Source organism: Podarcis vaucheri (assembly GCF_965113315.1).
Source record: "Podarcis vaucheri genome assembly, chromosome: 4".
NCBI lineage: Eukaryota > Metazoa > Chordata > Lepidosauria > Squamata > Lacertidae > Podarcis > Podarcis vaucheri.
Window position 1 is genome coordinate 3,169,696 of NC_138762.1, and position 19,850 is coordinate 3,189,545.

At 47.7% G+C, this 19,850-nt stretch overlaps 2 protein-coding genes across 2 annotated transcripts in view; one reads left to right on the forward strand and one right to left on the reverse strand.

Moving 5' to 3' along the window:
- LOC309530282 (uncharacterized protein) overlaps positions 1-2,823 on the forward strand; it is a 487,095-nt gene extending 484,272 nt beyond the window's left edge. The window contains exon 7 of the mRNA XM_082218997.1: positions 1,071-2,823. Coding sequence (XP_082075123.1) covers positions 1,071-2,391 — 1,321 coding nt within the window. The 3' untranslated portion in view covers positions 2,392-2,823. The remainder of the gene's footprint in view (positions 1-1,070) is intronic.
- Positions 1-19,850, reverse strand: part of LOC309530352 (uncharacterized protein) — a 302,362-nt gene that overhangs the window by 107,038 nt on the left and 175,474 nt on the right. The window lies entirely within an intron of this gene.

Sequence of the window (19,850 nt, forward strand, 5' to 3'; positions counted from 1 at the left end):
GTCTCACATTCTTGAGGCATGGTTACAGACACATTCGGGGAGTGTTTTTACTCTGAGTGTTTTAGTCTGTGTTTGCTCGGACGGAAGGCGAGAGAAAATGTGCGCTCTCTCACCAGGAGATTTATGAGCTGTTTTACTGCACGAATAAAGTCTTGGAGATAAGCAAGACAAGCTGCGTCAAGTCTGACATTTATTACCCACACACTGCATTCGCTTCTCGCTGCTGCGATTACTCTGCTAAGCCAGCCAAGGAGGGCAGAGAGGACGTTTCCGTGTCCGGAGGGAGCAGGGGTGCACAACGGAAGCCTGCAGGACTCCATATGGCCCTCTTGGTGGCAACAGCTTTCACTCCCGCGATCGCCAGAAGCCTCCTCAACTCTTTGTGCCATTTCTATAATTTTATTATGTTTTACAAGAACACACAAAAAAAAAACCAACTTGAAAGCAATCACAAAAGACACTGACAAAAGTCAACCTAAGCAATTTGTCCTTTTTTCTGGTTATTTGGCTATAGCATTAGATAGAATACGGGTAATTGAACAATTTCCATTGAAACATAATTTTATGATATTACTCCAAAAGAAGCAGTGTTATGAGCCATCAAACCACTGAAATACACTTTTCTCCAAAAGTCTTCCACAATTTTGGCCACTACTCTATATCAAACAAAGCAACATTCAGCACCTCAACAGAATCTCATAATAAATATGTTGGTTAATGACAAACAACAAAGGTAAGAAACACACTGAACTCCGTTAAGTTCTTCTCCACTTGTTCCTGAGGCTCTAATCCCTTTTTGTCTCCATTGCAGATTGTGATGAATCAGAAATCGAGAATGAAGGTGATCACGATAAAATCCCCAGAGAGGAGGAGCCACGTAAAAATTTGGAGTTGGGAGAAAGCTGCAGTCAGCGCTCCCATTCCACTTCCCATCAACAAAATATCCTTGGAAAGAAACTCTATCAGTGTGTGGAATGTGGAAAGAGCTTCAGTATGAGCTCCTCTCTCACTAGGCATCAGAGAATTCATACAGGGGAGAAACCCTATCAGTGTGTGGAATGTGGAAAGAGCTTCAGTAGGAGCACTGAACTCACTTCCCATCAGAGAATTCATACAGGGGAGAAACCCTATCAGTGTGTGGAATGTGGAAAGAGCTTCACGTATGGCTCCTCTCTCATTTCCCATCAGAGAATTCATACAGGGGAGAAACCCTATCAGTGTGTGGAATGTGGAAAGAGTTTCAGCATGAGCTCCTCTCTCACTAGGCATCAGAGAATTCATACAGGGGAGAAACCTTATCAGTGTGTGGAATGTGGAAAGAGCTTCAGTCAGAGCTCCGATCTCACTTCCCATCAAATAATTCATACAGGGGAGAAACCCTATCAGTGCGTGGAATGTGGAAAGAGCTTCAGTAGGAGCTCCTCTCTCATTTCCCATCAGAGAATTCATACAAGGGAGAAACCCTATCAGTGTGTGGAATGTGGAAAGAGCTTTAATCATAGCTCCTCTCTCACTTCCCATCAAAAAATTCATACTGGGGAGAAACACTATCAGTGTGTGGAATGTGGAAAGAGCTTCAGGAACAGCCACAATCTCACTTCCCATAGAAGAATTCATACAGGGCAGAAACCCTATCAGTGTGTGGAATGTGGAAAGAGCTTCAGTAACAGCTTCTCTCTCACTTCCCATCAAAGAATTCATACAGGGCAGAAACCCTATCAGTGTGTGGAATGTGGAAAGAGCTTCAGTAGGAGCACCGATCTCATTTCACATCAGAGAATTCATACAGGGGAGAAGCCCTATCCGTGTGTGAACTGTGGAAAGAGCTTCACTCATAGCTCCTCTCTCACTTCCCATCAACGAATTCATACAGGGGAGAAACCCTATCAGTGTGTGGAATGTGGAAAGAGCTTCACTCATAGCTCCTCTCTCACTTCCCATCAAAGAATTCATACAGGGGAGAAACCCTATCAGTGCATGAAATGTGGAAAGAGCTTCAGTAGGAGCACTGAACTCACTTCCCATCAGAGAATTCATACAGGGGAGAAACCCTATCAGTGTGTGGAATGTGGAAAGAGCTTCACGTATGGCTCCTCTTTCACTTCCCATCAAAGAATTCATACAGGGGAGAAATCCTATCAGTGCGTGGAATGTGGAAAGAGCTTCAGTAAGAGATCCAATCTCACTTCCCATCAAAGAATTCATACAGGGGAGAAACCCTATCAGTGCGTGGAATGTGGAAAGAGCTTCAGTAAGAGATCCAGTCTCACTTCCCATCAGAGAATTCATACAGGAGTCAGACCTGAGGGATGCTCCTCTATCCACGATTCAGCTGCCAGTAGACCTTTGACACTGGCTCAGCAGAGCACACCTTGCTGTGTTAATCTGTAGGTGAGCTGGCAGAACAAAAGTTCCTCTCAAGGTGAGTGGAAAGGAGGGGAGTAATAGAATCATAGAATGGACAAGTTGGAAGGGACCACAAGGTGCTTCTAGTCCAATTCCCCACATTTAGGGACTTTTTTGTCCTCCTGGCCACCCTTCTTATCATATGTATAGATTGTTTATGACCTCCAGGGTTGCATAATGCACTCCTTTTAAGTTTTCATTCATTTTCCCCAAAAATATGCATGCTTATCTAGTGTTTGTAGTTTAACTTTTCCCCACGTGGGGTCTGTTGAAATGCTCAGAAGAAATCTGATTGGTTCTTATGAACACTCTGTAAAAGTTCTTTTGTGAATAAAATGACCTGGGCCGAGGGGTAGACAGAGAGAGACACAGACAGAGATTATTATACGCACCCTTCCCAAAGTCTTGCTGGTTCAAGCCTCTGTGTGTATTCTTATTAATCAGAGTTCAATCTTTCCTTCACTTTGGGAACGCCTCACTTCCCCATCCCCGGGCGAAACCCCTGGCCTTTCATTGGTAGAGCTGCCACCACGCCAGTATCAGGGACTGACTGAGCGGGCGGCGAGATGCTTTCAGCCTCGGACACTTGGCGGGTTCTGAAATGACCGTGCAGGCCAGATTCATGACCCTGGAGGGCTGGATTCAGCCCACGGGACATAGTATGAGGACCCCTGGTCTTCACTGACTGGCAGCTTCCCAGAGTTTCAGGCAGGGATTTCGTCCAGCCCTGTCGAGTTGACCCTGGGATATTCTGCATGCCAAGCAGATGCTCTTGGTTCCCCATATTTCACTTGACTTTCGACGTTATGCTATTAGCAACCGTGGAGATTCCACCTGCCTCTTTCGAAAGGAGAACACTCACCTGATCAATTTAATTAATTAATTAATTAATTAATAATTTATTTATTTATTTAAAAAATGTTTATTACGATTTTACAATAAACATAGGTTTAACAAACTAAAAAGAAAACGTAGAGAGAAAAAGAAAAAAGATAAGAAAAATACAAAAAATTACAACAAAAAAATCCTAGGAAAAAAAAAAAGAATTTGTAGTGATTCTTGGCAATACATTCATCTTTATAGCAGCAATTCGACCCAACAAGGAAAGCTGTTAAGCCTGTCTCATTCTGAAACCTCTCTTTCTCATTCGGTGTTAAGTTTTTCTCAAGAACTTTAGTTTTTAACTTGTTCAACTTAAATCCTGCCACATGACCAAATTCTTGGATCAGTTCTAATACTCTTTTAGTACTAGATTCTGGCTCCTGTAACGTCAATACCAAGTGATCTGCAAAAGCTTTCAATTTGTATTGTTTAGCTCCGACCTTTATACCCTTGATCAGATGGTCCCTTCTAATCATATTTAACAAAACCTCCAGGACCGAAATAAAAAGCAATGGGGAAATTGGGCAGCCTTGTCGTGTCCCTTTCTCTATCTTGAATTCCTCTATCACCACATTATTAACTATTAGTTTAGCCTTTTGTTCTGAATAAATTGCACTTATACCATTTTCAAACCCTTGACCGACCCCCATCCCCTGAAGATTTTTCTTCATAAAGCTCCAAGAAATATTATCAAAAGCTTTCTTGGCATCCACAAAAATTAAAACTGCTTTGGTATTGATGTCCACTTGCAACGTCTCCAAAATGTTGATTATCTTCCTCGTGTTGTCAGACAAGTGTCTGCCTGGGAGAAAGCCAGCTTGGTCCTTGTGTATCTCCCACACTAATACTTTTTTTAGTCTTTTGGCCAAAATGTCAGCAAATATTTTGTAATCCACATTTAACAGGGATATGGGTCGGTAGTTCTTAAGTTGTGTCTTTTCAGACTCAGTTTTCGGTATAAGTGTAATATATGCTTCTTTCCACGACTCTGGCGCTTTTTTCCCTTCCAAAATTTCATTGCAAACCTCCTTTAATAGTTGAATTATCCAGTCCTTCAAAGTTCTATAGTATTTTGAGGTTAAACCATCCGGCCCTGGAGATTTTCCCAACTGCATGTTCTGAATGGCACCTTCTACCTCCTGTTCCATAATTTTGTAATTCAGCATTATCTTATTTTCTTGAGAGATTTTTTGTAATCCATTTGTTTTCAGAAATTGGTCTATATCAAACTCTTTCTGAGGCCCTTGTGTATATAACTGTTTAAAATACGTCTGGAAACATTTTCTAATTTCCACTGGATTCTGGATGTTCTTTCCATCCACTTCCAAATTAGCAATGGTGTTAAGCTTTTGTCTTTTTTTCATCTGCCAAGCTAACAGTTTCCCACATTTATTAGCCGATTCAAAAGTCCTTTGTCTCATTTGTTTAATTTTCCATTCAGTTTCCTGATTCATCATCTTCATATATTGCACTTGATGTAGCTTTATTTCTCTCAGAATCTCTTGTGAATTTGGTTTCACTCTCAGTTTCTTCTCGCCCTCTTTTATTTTTTCCAAAAAAAATCTTTTTTCTCATTTTGAGCTCTCTTCTTTAATAAATTCTGTTGGATCAGAAACCCCCTCATAACTGCTTTACTTGCATCCCAGATTACTCTTTTTTCCACGGTAGAATTCAAATTTATCTCAAAATAGTCTCTCAGGGTTTTTTGGGCCTTCTTAGTAACCTCTTGATCTCTAAACAAGGTGTCATTCATCCTCCATCTGAAGGAACCGGTTGGTGTTAATTTCATCTCCATTTTCACGGCATTATGGTCGGAGCACGTTTTAGGGCAGATTTCTACTTTTCGAGTCTTAGGTGCCAGTCCTCTAGTTATCCAGATTTGGTCAATTCTTGTCCACGTCATTTTGGCTTCAGAAAAGAAGGTTCCCTCTCTACCCAAGGGATTCCTGGTTCTCCAAATGTCAATCAAATCCATATTGTCAGTCAATTCAAAAAAAGTTTTTGGTAGTCTACCATCTTTGGTAACTACCTGTCTCTGTGACTTATCCATGTTTGTGGATACCACTCCATTCATATCTCCCATCAAAATAATGTTGTAGTCCATATAGTCCAGCAAAGTCTCATGCAACTTCTTATAAAATTCAGATTTCCCCTCATTTGGTGCATATACTCCTACTATCAAAATTTTTTCTCCTTGTGTTTGAATTTCAATTGCTACAAATCTTCCTTGATCATCTTTAAAAACAAATTTCGGTGACAGGCTCTCTTTTGCATAAATAGCTACTCGCTTTTTAACCTTGTCCGATGAAATAAATTCTTGGCCCAGTCTCTTATTAATCAATACTTTCCTGTGTAGCCTTATCACATGTGTTTCCTGTAAGCAAATCAAGTCCAATTGTTCCTTTTTCAATAAATAAAAGACTTTCTTCCTTTTCTCCAGGGAATTGAGTCCATGAATGTTCCAGCTTAATAGTTGCAGAGACATGATGTATTTAATTTGTTTTTCCTCCAGCTGCTCCCAATAAATCCTCTTGTTCTGACGGTGGTATCACTTTCTCTAACTTGCCCAATCCCGAAGGTAGTGATACTTTGTCTAATATTCCTGGTCTTAGGGCTCTTGGCTCTTCTTCCACTCCTTTTTGCAGGTCTTCTCCGTGATCTCTCAGAAATTTTTCTTTATCCTCCACTGATCTTATTTTAAACTTTTTACCTTTAAAGGTAAAAGATAGGCCTTGGGGAAATTCCCACCTAAAGATGGTTCTATTACCTTTCAGCAGGGCCACCAAATCTCCGTAGTTAGACCTAAGGTCCAAAAGATGTTTATTTATAACCTGCCAATCTGGATGGGTTTCCCCAGCCACTCTTGGCGGCTTCCAACAAAATATTAAAATACAATAGTCCATCAGACATTAAAAGCTTCCCTAAATATAATAATAACAATAACCATCCATTTTCAGTCCATTGAATTAGCAATTAAGCATTTCTGGAAAAGGGAATGGCATACTTTTGTATATTAGTATAAAAAGCATGCATAGGAAAGTATTACTAATTTATGACGAGAATAGGATTTATTTATTTTGAACTTTGCTTGGTTCCTCCTTGGTAGCCAGTGCAATGGTTTCAGCAGGGCTAGAACTCAGGACCCGCTGCCTTGAGGGACATCTAAGAGCAGTTGGGCAGGGAAAGGTCTCCCTTGGGAGGTGGTGGACTCTCCTTCTTTGGAGGTTTCTAAGCAGAGATCGGACGGCCATCTGCCATGGATGCTTTAGCTGAGATTCTTGCATTGCTGGGGGTTGGACTAGATGACCCAGGGGTCCCCTCCTATCTCTCCACTCCTGAATTCTAGGAGGAGCTTCCTTGCCTCCTGCAAAGTCCTCCTGGGATCTGGTGGGGGTCCCAGGGCTGCAGCAGGGGAGGAGGCCGGGGGGGGCTGATCTGCTCCTGCAGGGGGGTCCCCAAGGCAGGGAGGAGAGAGTCCTGCCAGGGAGGGGCTAGGTCTGCAACGCTCTACTTCCTGGAGATCAGAGGATCCCAAACTCATTTGGCCATCCGCCCCTCCTTCAGAAAAAACAATGGCTCTCCCATGAAATCTCATTTCTTTAAACAAAGGAGGAACAGTGCAAATGGTTTTCCAAAGCAACAGAGGAAACGTGCAAATGGTTTTCCAAAGCTGGATGAGGAGGTGGACTAGCCCCCCCCCAAAAAAAAAGGTGGGAGAGAAAGGGAAGGGATAAAGAGAGGGATCCCAGCCCAGAGTCTGGCTGCTGCATTGGGGACCAGATTCCCAGTGTCTCCCAGGGCAGCTCCCCACAGAGGCCACTGCAGCAATCCCCTCGCACCCAGAGCAGGGCATCCCAGGACCACATCCTCTCTCTCCCAAAGGGATTGTTGCTGGCAAAGCAGCCGGAAATGGACGCTGCTACTCCCTGAGCCTCCAGGGACCTTGGCATCAAGGGCTGTGTGTGTGTTAAGCTATCTAACAGAATAATCATACTAAATTACCCTCATAAATTTAACATACAGGTTAAAACACGTCAGCAAGTTTTACCTCACCTGGGCCGGTTCACTCCCTTGGAGATTGCTCCGTGGGCCAGATAGCATCTGCACAGACGATTTCTGGTGCCGCGGAAGTGAGTCCCCACTCCACGCTGTGTGGGTTTAGCACAGTGCACGGGGACTTGCTTCGTGGGCAGCTCGATTGGGGGGGGGCGGCTCGTGGGTGATTTAAACTACCCCCGTGGGCAGGTTGCCAACCCCTGGGTTAAAAGCTTTCTCAAAAACAAGTAAAGCTAAAGAAATCTCTCCTCCCCATTTTTTGGATGGAATTCTTAACCCAAGGTACTATTTCTAGTTTAGTGGAGTCTGTAACCTGAAGCGTCTGTAACCCGAGGTACCACTGTACAGTGGTACCCCGCAAGACGAACGCCTCGCAAGACGGAAAACCCGCTAGACGAAAGGGTTTTCCGTTTTGGAGGCGCTTCGCAAAACGAATTTCCCTATGGGCTTGCTTCGCAAGACGAAAGCCCATAGGGAAATCTCCGGGACAGCGGGGAGGCGCAGCGCGTCTTCCCCACTGTCCTCGGACCTCCTCCGAAGGCTGGCGGTGGGGCGGAGAGAATTCCTCCCGCCGCCAGCCTTCGGAAGCCTGCTCCAAAGCCTGGCAGTGGGGCGGAAAGACCTCGCCGCCAGCGTTCGGAGCATCCTTCCGAAGGCTGGCGGCGGGAGGAGGTCTTTCCGCCCCACCGCCAGGCTTTGGAGCAGGCTTCCAAAGGCTGGCGGTGGGGCGGAAAGACCTCCCGCCGCCGCCAGCCTTCGGAGCATCCTTCTGAAGGCTGGCGGCGGGAGGAGGTCTTTCCGCCCCACCGCCAGCCTTTGGAAGGCTGCTCCGAAGGCTGGCGGTGGGGCGGAAAGACCTGCTCCCGCCGCCAGCCTTTGGAAGGCTGCTCCGAAGGCTGGCGGTGGGGCGGAAAGACCTCCTCCCGCTGCCAGCCTTCGGATGGCTGTCCTGAAGACTTCTGGTGGGAGGAGGGTTTTCCTTCCCACCGCCAACATTCAGAATGCTGTTCTGAATGTTGGCGGTGGGGAGGAAAAACCCTCCTCCCACCGCAAGCCCCGGGAACAGAGGAGAAGCGCTGTGCCCCTTCCCCTCTGTTCCCGTACCTGTCCTGAAGGCTTGCGGTGGGGAGAAAAGCCCTTCTCCCTCCCCAGTCCTTTCCTGCTTTGGTGTTTCTCCTGCAAGGGCTGCCTCGCTGTCCCTTCCTGGGATGTGGTGAGTCTCCTCTCTCTCCCCCCAGAAGGTGCAGTGGGGAGACGGGGGGGGGTACCAGGGCTGCATCAGGGGAGGATGCCTGGGGGGGCAGGTCTGCCACGCTCTCCTTCCTGGAGATCAGAGGATCCTAAACTCATTTGACCCTCCGCTCCCCCCCCCTTTCTGAAAAAATCTCCCTTCTTCAAACAAAGGAGTCCCTGGGACTTTAACTCTGTGTGACGTCGCTCAGCCTCATTGCACAACAGAGGAAACAAATGTGCAAATGGTTTTCCAAAGCTGGACGAGGAGGTGGACACTAACACACACCCCCCAAAAAAAAGGGTGGGAGAGAAAGGCCAGGAATAAAGAGAGGGATCCCAGTTTCCCAGAGTCTGGCTGCTGCATTGGGGACCAGTTTCCCAGTGTCTCCCAGGGCAGCTCCCCACGGAGGCCACTGCAGCAATCCCCTCGCACCCAGAGCAGGGCATCCCAGGACCACATCCTCTCTCTCCCAAAGGGATTGTTGCTGGAAAAGCAGCCGGAAATGGGCGCTGCTACTCACTGAGCCTCCAGGGACCTTGGCATCAATGTCTCTCTGTGTTAAGCTATCTAACAGAATACTAATACTAAATTACCCTCCTAAATTTCAAGTGAGCTGTCTTTGGCCTCATCCACTTGGCCTTCAGGGGGTTGGTGAGATACGTACCTGGCCCTCAGAGCAAAGAAAAAGGGATCCCACCCCAGGAGTCTGCCTGAAGAGCGGCAGAGACTCCAAGTGCAAGAAAAGGAGATGGAAGCAGGGGAGTGGGTGTGGGGGGGAGCACCTCCTGAGGACCCCCGGGTGAGGACCCCCACTAGAGCCAGGAATCCATTTTCCACAAGTGTAATAGGTATGAGTTAATCGTGCGTAAACTGGTGCCTTTCTCGGTTAATTTGCCTTGTTAAACCTTTCTGACTGCACAGCCCCTTCTCATCGTGGCTGCCTCAGTCACTGGCAGAATCCGTCCGTCGGCGTTTCTTGAACCTCTTCCAGCATAAAAGTTGTTTGACACCCAGTCTCCTCCTCCTCTCACTGCGCGGGAGTCTTCTGTGCAGGGAAGGCGTGGGTAGCGGAGGACCTGGGCTCTCCTCACTGATGTCCAGTGAAGAGTCCTGGAGCCCTCTCTCCAATTCCCCCGTCTGCCCCCCTTTATCCCTGGTGTTGCGCTGATTGGCTTCCCCCTCTACTGAGCTGTTTCTCCCCCTGCTGCTGGGTCCTTCGCCAGCATCATCTGGGAGCCTCCCCTTCGCATCTCGCTCCGATGTCAGTTCCCTGACACCACCTTTTCATGGGGGCAGAAGGGAAGCAGCGGCTGTGGATCCAGATCAGGTCAGGGGAAGCTGCCTTGTGGGGACAGAGGCCGAGGGATGGAGCAATGTCATGGACTGGTTGGATACAGAGGAATGGTGGGAGGAAGCAGCCAGGGAACCAGGGAGGGAAGATGGCTCAGAGCCCAAGGAGTGGAAGTGGAGGAAGGATGGGCGGTCAGAGGGAGAAGCCTGGGAAGAGGAGGTGTCAGAATCTGAAGGGGTAACAGGGCTTAGTGAGCTGGGAGACTCTGTGGCAGAATGCAGTCCAGAATCAGAGGAAGAAGAGGAAGGAGGTTAGTGGGCAGAGGGAGGGCGAGAGACAGAGTTGAGTCAGGAGAAGGAGGAGCCACCGGTGGCTCCCTCTCCTTCTGCCAGAAGCCACCCTCCCTGCTTGTCTCTCAGAGCCAGGAGACCCCCACACTGCGGGAATCTCTGCTAGATCATACAAGACAGATGACCATCCAAAAGAGGCTTGCCGTATTTTTCGCTCTATAAGACGCACCCAAGCATAAGACCCACCTAGTTTTTAGAGGAGGAAAACAAGGAAAAAATATTCTGAATCAAATGTAGTTGAAGAAGGAGGAGGAGAGAGGATCAGGCCAAGGCATCACAACAAGAGGCACTGCACAGCTCTCCCTCTTGCTGTGCTGGCTTCAGTGAAAGCAAGGCAAAGCTGAAGAGGTTTCCGCAGCTATTCCTGAAGCCAGCAGCAATCCCTCTTGCTGTGCAATCTCTTTTGCCTGCCTGCTGTTCCCAAACCTTACCGGGCTTGCAGGGGGAAGCGGAGGCTGTTGGCGGAGCAGCGTGGCTCCCCCACCACCAGCACCAAAGAGCAGCTCAGGAGCATGCTGCTCTCCGGCAATTTGGCTCCAGGGACCACACATTCACTCCATAAGACACACAGACATTTCCCCTTACATTTTAAGAGGGGGGAAAGTGTGTCTTATGGAGCGAAAAATACAGTATTTTATTTCTAGATTGATCACTGAATGCTAAAATTGGTTTCTAAGAAGTTGACAAATGAGAACAAATAGTGACCTAACCAGCGCCATCCGCTGGAAAATGGAGCCTGCCCCCCATTCCTCCCCTCCCCCTCTCCATGCCCCCATGAACCCCTTGAATTTGGCTCTAGGGCATTGGGAGGGAACCTTCCCAGAACAGCTCACGAGGAGAGGAGAAAGTGGATCCTTCCATCGGGGAAACTGGAATGCTTGCGTGGGCAGAATGACTTGGAAAATGCAAGGTGGAGTACCACCTATTTACACAAAGATGAACAACCATAGTTAAAATGCAGAATAAAAGAAGCACCCATAATTAAAATGTGCAGCAAAGCAATCCTATTGAAACAACACCACAATTAACAGGAAGGAAACAACAGAGCATTGTGTAGCAGATCATATTTCTGCTGTCTCAGAGGAGGACATTTCCCTTTTTCTTTTAGGGTCCAGTGTGCTTTGAAGATGTCACTGTTCATTTCACAGACGAGGAGTGGGCATTGCTGGATCCTGACCAGAGAGCTCTGCATAAGAACCTCATGGAGGAGAATCGTGGGATCGTGGCCTCTCTTGGTAAGGCTCCCTGTGGGATTGTCCTGTCTGCCTGGAAATTCAAAACATACCTCTATGTGACAAACCACATATATTTTCACAGAGCTCAACTGTGGTCCCTATGACACCTGGGAACCTAACACCCCCACAATAAACTGTAACTTACAGTTTTTTCTTTGAACAATCTTCCTCAAATTATTCCTTTTTCTACCACTATTGGACTGGTCTGAACTGCCCAGGCCATCTAAAATGTCAGATTCAGAATTGTTAGGAAAGATAAGTAGCTTCAGGTTTTCTGTTTTTGCTCCTGTCAGTCTTGGCTTAACCAAAGAGAGGACTGGCAGCGACGCTCAGGTGCTGCCAGCCAGAGAAGAAGCAGGCCTAAGGAGAGGAGAGTTAGCAGCGGAAGGCAGAGAGGAAGGGGAGAGGAACTGTCATCTGAGCTCTGAAGAAAGGGGAGAAGAAAAAGAGAGACAGAGTGACAGACAGCTTTGTGAGAGCTACAGGAGTGAGTCAGACGTTGGAATGCAGGAAGCATTCTCTGCCAAATCTCGTAGGATCTGAAAAGTGGCGGAGACAGGCGAAAGATACTGGAAGAGAAGGTGGGGAAGGGGGAGGAGCTCAGTCCGGGCAATGCCATCTTCTGGGGAGGACGATGAGTAGAGGAGCTCTGTGCAAGTTCCTTGTTTTAGCAATAAATCTGAAATAATTAGCAGCCAGAGTCGTCTCACGTTTGTGGGAAAGACCAAGCCATAACAACGACTGACATTGGAGATGGAGGGGATGCCATGACTGGGCCAAACAAAATCCATCCCAGAGAAGAGCTAGGCTTATGGAACCTAAGGTAGTAGTAGCAGTGGTGATGATGATGATGATGATGATGACACAATGGTACCTCGGTTTACAAACTTAATCTTTTCCAGAACAGTACTGTTCTTAAATCGAGGTACCACTGTAGTAATAATAATATTTTTTTTTAATACCCTGCCCATCTGGCTTAGTTGCCCCAGCCACTCTGGGCACAACACATATATCAGTGTTTCCCAACCTTGGGCCTCCAGCTGTTTTTGGACTACAACTCCCATCATCCCTAGCTAGCAAGACCAGTGGTCAGGGATGATGGGAATTGTAGTTCAAAAACAGCTGGAGGCCCAAGGTTGGGAAACACTGACATATATAAACATGAAACATAAATAATAATAATCTGATCCAAATAATAATAATCTGATCCCATATAAAAAGGACATTAACTGTAAAATGGACAACTTATACTAGTGGCCAAAATTGTGGAAACCTTTTATGAAAACTGTATTTCTGAGGTTTGGTGGCTGATAACACCACTTTTGTGTGGAGTAATACCATAAAATTGTCCATTAAACTTTAATTAGTTTAATGTTATGTAAACGTTCAGTGCGCTTCCAACACCATAAATCTTATCTCAGCAGAGAATTTCGTGCAGCGGTTGAAGAAGGCAGGAGAGTCAGTACCTTTCAATGAAGAATCCTGGAGCAAGCACTTTGGAACTCAGGAGAAAAAACTTTATTTACAAAAGAAAAACCCTGGCGATAAAGCACACATGCTTTTATCTCCGGCATAAAGAAAACTTTACTCTAAACTTAACTCATATTAGCAAACACGCCCATGGCCACAAACTGAGTCTGCGAGTCAGGTCAATGGGGGGGGGGGGGAGAGAACACACGGGTGAGCTGACTCTTTATACAAACTGGGGGGGGGGTTCCTGGGGTCTCAGGAGTTGCTCCCCTCCCCCACCCCCACCCTACTCCCACTACCTCCACTCCCTGCTTCTGTCTCCTTTTCTGGACTCTCTGCTGCTCTCCAGACAGACTCCTGGGGTCCGGTCTCTTTTTCTTTGCCCTGAGGGCCAGGAATGTATCTGGCCAACCCCCACAGGGCCAGGTGGGCGGGGCCAAAGACATCTCCCTTGATTTTTTTATTTATTATTATTCTACTAGCTTAACACAAACTGGTTTGCAATGCAGCAGCCAGACTATGGCCTGGGATCCCACTCTTTATTCCTGGTCTCTCTTTCTTTCCTTCCTTCCTTCCTTCCTTCCTCCCTCCCCCCCTCCCTCTCTCCCTCCCTCTCTCCCTCCCTGTTGTTCTTTTTTGGGGGGGCTAGTCCACCTCCTCCTCCAGCTTTGGAAAACCATTTGCAGATGTTTCCTCTGTTGTGCAATGAGGCTGAGCGACGTCACACAGAGTTAAAGTCCCAGGGACTCCTTTGTATAAAGAAGGGAGATCTTTTCTGAAAGGGGGGGGCGGAGGGTCAAATGAGTTTGGGACCCTCTGATCTGCAGGAAGGAGAGCGTGGCAGACCTGGCCCCTCCCTGGCAGGACCCTCTCCTCCCTGATCCTCCCCTGGGACCCCCCCCCCGTCTCCCCACTGCACCCTCTGGGGGGAGAGAGAGGAGACTCACCAGATCCCAGGAGGGGGCAGCGAAGCAGGAAAGGACTGGGGAGGGAGTGGCCTTGTCTCTGGAGGACCTGGCCCCCCTTGCTTCCTGGCCTCTCTAGGAAGGCAGCTCACTTCCCTTTAACCCTTGCCAAGCCGAGTCCCTCCAGCCCAGCCTTCTCTCGCTTGGCAGAACCTCATATTCTTATTATTTGTTATTTGGCTACGCCAATGCCCAGATATCCTTTGGGGGGTGAGGCTCTTGGCTGGACTCTGAGCATCTCCCTCCCTTGGCCAGAAACCAGAGGACGAGCCTGCAGGGAAAAGGGCTTTGCAGGAGGCAAGGAAGCTCCTCCTAGAATTCAGGAGTGGAGAGATAGGAGGGGATCCCAGGGTCATCTAGTCCAACCCCCAGCAATGCAGGAATCTCAGCTGAAGCATCCATGGCAGATGGCCGTCCGATCTCTGCTGAGAAACCTCCAAGGAAGGAGAGTCCACCACCTCCCAAGGGAGACCTTTCCCTGCCCAACTGCTCTTAGATGTCCCTCAAGGCAGCGGGTCCTGAGTTCTAGACCTGCTGAAACCATTGCACTGGCTGCCAAGGAGGAACCAAGCAAAGTTCAAAATAAATAAATCCCATTCTCATCATAAATGAGTAATACTTTCCTATGCATGCTTTTTATACTAATATACAAAAGTATGTCATTCCCTTATCCAGAAATGCTTAATTGCTAATTCAATGGACTGAAAATGGATGGTTATTGTTATTATTATATTTAGGGAAGCTTTTAATGTTTGATGGACTATTGTATTTTAATATTTTGTTGGAAGCTGCCAAGAGTTGCTGGGGAAACCCATCCAGATTGGCGTGGTATAAATAAATAAATTATTAATTAACTAATTAATTAATTAATTAAATCGACCAGGTGAGTGTTCTCCTTTCAAAAGAGGCAGGTGGAACCTCCACGGTTGCTAATAGCATAACATTGAAAGGCTAGTGAAATATGGGGAGCCCTGGAGCATCTGCTTGGCATGCAGAATGTCCCATTGTCAGCCCCTGACATCTCCTGCAATGGCTGGACGAAATCCCTGCCTGAAACTCTGGGGAGCTGCCAGTCAGTGTACGCCAGCGGTCCTCAAACTATGTCCCACGGGCTGAATCCAGCCCGCCAGGGTCGTGAATCTGGCCTGCACGGCCATTTCAGAACCCGCCAAGTGTCCAAGGCTGAAAGTATCTCGCCGCCCACTCAGTCAGTCCCCGTGAGGTAAACGCCACTGGCGTCCTGGGAGCTCTACCAATGACAAGCCAGGGGGTTTCGCCCGGGGACGAGAAAGTGTTGTCTTTTGGCTTGAAGAGCGAAGTTGAGGTTGGTGGAGGAAGGCAGACTTGGATCAATTCAGTTTCGTTACTGTCAGGGCTGCTACCCAGTCCCAGCTCACATAGGACCACGCTAGCCAGCGTTCACGTTATAAGAGTCTTTATTGGGTTACAGGTTCCATTTCCGAACTGCAATGTGCAGCCCTACGTCTTCTGCCTCAGACCGGCGAAGACCCGTCTGAGTCTCCGCCTCTTGCACACCAGCTTAGTACCCTAGCCTTGCCCCACCTCCTGCGCCTTTCCTTCCGTCTCTGGGTCCTCCTGCCCCCCTGGGTCTCCTCCCTCCTCGACTCTTCCGAGGCTGAAGACCCCCCGGAGCCTTCTGCCTCCTTGCGGCGGGCTTTGGGACCTGGCTCACTCTCCGGGCTGCTTACTGCGCCAGCTTCCGCTGCATTTGAACTTGGCGCGCGCGCCCAACCTTCTACTTTCCTCTTAACCGTTTCCTCGCTCCCTGATGTGGGCGTGACTACTCCTGACTCATGCCCTCCCTCCTGCTGCAAGCCTCCGGAACCTGATGCCTGGTTCCCTTTCTCCCCGCTGCTCCCAGCTGGGCACGTTGGTCCCGATCTCCAGCTGCTGCTCTCTGATTCCTCTCTGGCCCCTTCTTCCTGGGGTGTACCCCTGTGTTCCCCCCTTGCTCTGACCACTGGGGCTCCTTTCTGGGAATCCTCTGACTCACTGGAAAGGCTCGGGGATCTCGGGTCGTCATCCCCACTCATCCTTCCTTCGTATTCCTCTCCCTCGCTCTCTGTCTCCTCCCTTTTCTGCGTCTCTGCTCCTGAACCCCTGACAGTTACGTAGACGTTTACTTTAAAGGTGGGAGAAGGAAGTATAGTCCTATTTCTGTGAGTGGAGCAGCGGTCTTTCCACTCATGTGGTTTACATGCTCTGAAAGTTGGGATCCATTTTGTTATTTACATTTTAAAAGGGTGGAGTAGAACCGGATATTGACCATCTTGTTAGCCTGGGGCAGGGGTCAGCAACCTCTTTCAGCCGTGAGGCGGTCCACCATCCCTCAGACCATGTGGGGGGCCACACTATTTTTTTGTCTGGGGGATGAACCAATTCCTATACCCCACAAATAACCCAGAGAAGCATTTTAAATAAAAGGACACATTTTACTCATGTAAAAACACGCTGATTCCTGAATCATCTGCCACATCCCGTCCCCAGGCCTTAGCTTGCCTATCCCTGGCCTGGGGAGCCACATTCTGGTTGAAGGAGGCCAGGATTGGCCCCCAAGGCTTGGGATGTCCCTCCTCCCCTGACATAGGACTTGGAATCCAGGAGAAAACTCTTGGAACAGCCTTGCCAGGTTCTCAGGGACGGACTCACCTGTCCCCATGTCCTTCTCACATCCCTCCCAGGGGTGAGTATTGGAGAGAACCAGAGCAGGGACTCAGACCTGCCCTCCTTGCCCCCCACTCTGCACTCCCTTCGTGAGGAACTGACAGACTGACTTTTGCCTTTCATCTGCTGGAGGAAGATCAGCTGTACCTGCCGGAGGTGATCCAGAACTGCCAGGCAGCTCAGCTCAGGGGGCTCTGAACCCAGAACTGCTCCAAGCAGGAGGCGGCCAAAGTCATCTTGGTGAGTGGGTGGTGGTGTGGGGGACCCCCATTGAGGCATCTGATCAAGGCCTGTATTTTAAAATGAGCTTAAAGATATATTTGCAAATGTTTGTATGTTTCATGCCAGGCATAAAGCAGCTGGCTAAGTACTTTGGCAGTTGCTTATCTTCCTGCTCTCCTGAAAAGGGCCCCCCGATTTATAGCAGTACCTCAAAGTTGTAAAAGGGAATTACAGGCTGGGAGCAAAGGTCATACTGATCATTCATATTACAGAATACAATCAAGCTGCAAAAACACTAATTAAGAGTTGGTAAATAGTAAGATTTATTGTTTAACAGAAAATAATACCATGTGTCTCCCATCAGACTCGAGTCATATTTTCCTAAGGGTAAAGGGCAAGAGCTAATGGGAAAAGCAGCTGGCTTGAAAGGGGGTTGTAAATTGAAGAGGTTGCTTTTGAAACTGTTTTTACTGAGTTCCTTTTCTTCTAAAAAGTTATCTATGTTATGTATGAAATTTATTGGCTTAATGTAATTATGCAAAGGATTTAGAAAGTAAGAAATGTTAGATTCTTATGTTAGATTCTTATTTCATTGATGGTGTGTGAGAATGTGAACCCAAGATCTCTGTTTAGATAGAACTTAATACCATGAGCCATCTGTTTTAGCCATTTGTTTTGGAGTGAAGGGGCAAAAGGGCAAAAGGTGATCTGGTAATTAAGGTGCCTTGTCGAGGCAAATGTAAGATATATGGCTACTTGTCTGCCATTTATGGATAGAAGGAAATATAGCTCTTTGTCTCCCATAAAAGGTAATAGGAAGTGGGTGTATCTTTTATGATTGGTTCTAGCAAACAGCCAATAGGAATTTCAACCAGGCTGATTGGACAGAGACAGCCAAAGGAGGAGCAAGGGGGCTGGGCTGAGGAAATATAAGTGCTGGGCATCAGGGCTGGAGTGGGCAGAGCTTTTGGTAACCATATACCACTGTGCCTATCATTTATTTGTCTGACAAATAAATCCTTATTTTAATTTCTCTATTGCTACGTTGAATATTTCATTCCAGCTAAGCGTTAACCACAAGCAGGGTGCTACACCATGGGGAAGTGGGGGAGGGAGGGGCTTTGGGGGAGGGGTTGTCTGTCTGCCAGAGAGGAGGACCCTAGCGGCCTAGGTTCACGTATCCTGTTTGAAAGGGGAATCATCTTAGGGACTTCTTGTGAAAATCTGGGTCAGGAATGCTGTTCCTGGAATGGACAAACACACAAGATGTAACCAGCTGTGCAGTCACATAAACAATACTCTTCTATATAGTCTTATCACAATATCAAATGTTTATCTTGCACATAAACAACACATAAAGTGCAATAATATAGACGAGAGCCAGGGACTCCGTGGTGGGGGCAGCTGTGGGCCGTTTTGGCCCAGACTGGCCCCTGACCCTGAGACGCTCTATCCACCCACAGGACCTCAGATGTTACACCCTTTGGGAAAGTGGGGAGGAACAGAAACTAGCAGCCAACAGCATCCCTTCTCTGCTGGCCTTTGCCCGAAGGTTCCCCCATCTCAGAGCACGTAGCTCTCCCTCGTGGATTCAGTCCTTTCCATAGCATTATGGATGCACGATTCCCACAGACTAGTTTCTTGGCAAGACAAGGGCCTTCTCTGGCCACTTGAGTGTCCTCCTCAGCATCTCCAAAGAAGGAGCTGGGTTGCAAGAACTGCAGCAAGGGGGGGGGCAACCCAGGCTAATGGGCGGGGGGCTGTCTAGCTAGGAAAGCAAGACCCAGAGACAGTTGTGGGAGACCCAGAGACCGGCTTCCTCTGTGCCGGAGCCAAAGCTGCGACAGATGGAGAAGCCTGACCTGCTGGGGGTGTCCATGCTGTGAGCCCCTCCATCCTACACTCTGGTTGTATATGTGAGTAAATAAAACTATACGGACCTGGGACCCCTGGAGTTTCACTGCCCAGAGATGGGGGTAGTTTGCAAATATGCACACACACACACACACACACACACACACACAAAATAATTTGTGCCTGTGTTAGGAAATCAAGCCTTATCAGGAGAAACTGACCACTTTCCAGGCACCCGGCTTGAATCCCGGTTGACCTCCCTGTCTGCATTCCCCGGCAGGATCCAGGCTACGTCACGATCGGCGATCCTCTTCAAACGTGAGAAGAACATACCACTCTTCCCCCCCCCCAAGGCAGGGGAAAGAGATAGACAGAAATGTATTTTCATGCCTTTATTTCTGTCTTTGCAGCATTACAGAGAAACACGTCTGCTCTCTTCAGACTCCATCAGCAGAGAGAGAAACTCCTCCTGCTGTACTTCCTGTACAGGTCAAATTACACTCTGAGCTAAATCCTGTGCTCAGCACTGTGAATAGACTGTCCCTCTGTTCCCATGGTACAATCCCAACATTCCCATCATGTTTTGCTTTTCAGCTAGCTGCAGCTCGCTGCCGCATTGCATCCATATCGTAACATACTCCCCCATATGATTCAATGTGTGTTGCGAGCAAAGCGTGATCCAGAGAAGAAAACAAACAGTTGTTATACATATAACACTCCCCTGTTGTTTCTCTTCCACCCTTGGAACTACCCGCCTCTGGTTTCCCCAGTGTACCTCTCTGGTTGTCTGACTTCCAAGGAATGAGTGCATCTGCATTACCTTGGCTAGGGAATGTAGTGTTACGCTTAGCAACTCCCTGTTGTGTCTTTGTCTCTGACTTAGATACAGCTTCAACCTGTCTTGAGTTGTTAACAATAGTAACACATGCAACAGCTAAGTTAGCAAACTCTTTTGAATATCTCTTGGGTGGTACACCCTTTGTAACTCTCTCAGACCTGCGTATGAGGTGCTGATTCTCTCTGCTCACTGGTTCAGTCTCAGGACTCTTTTCAGAACCGGTACCAATAGTAAACAGTGGTTCATCCTTCATCTGTGAAGGTCTAACCATTGTGTGAGATTTCCTCTCAATGACTGTGTCAACTGAGCTCTGTGAGCTATCACTGTCACTCTGAGTACCACTGTAATCTGTGAAATCATCA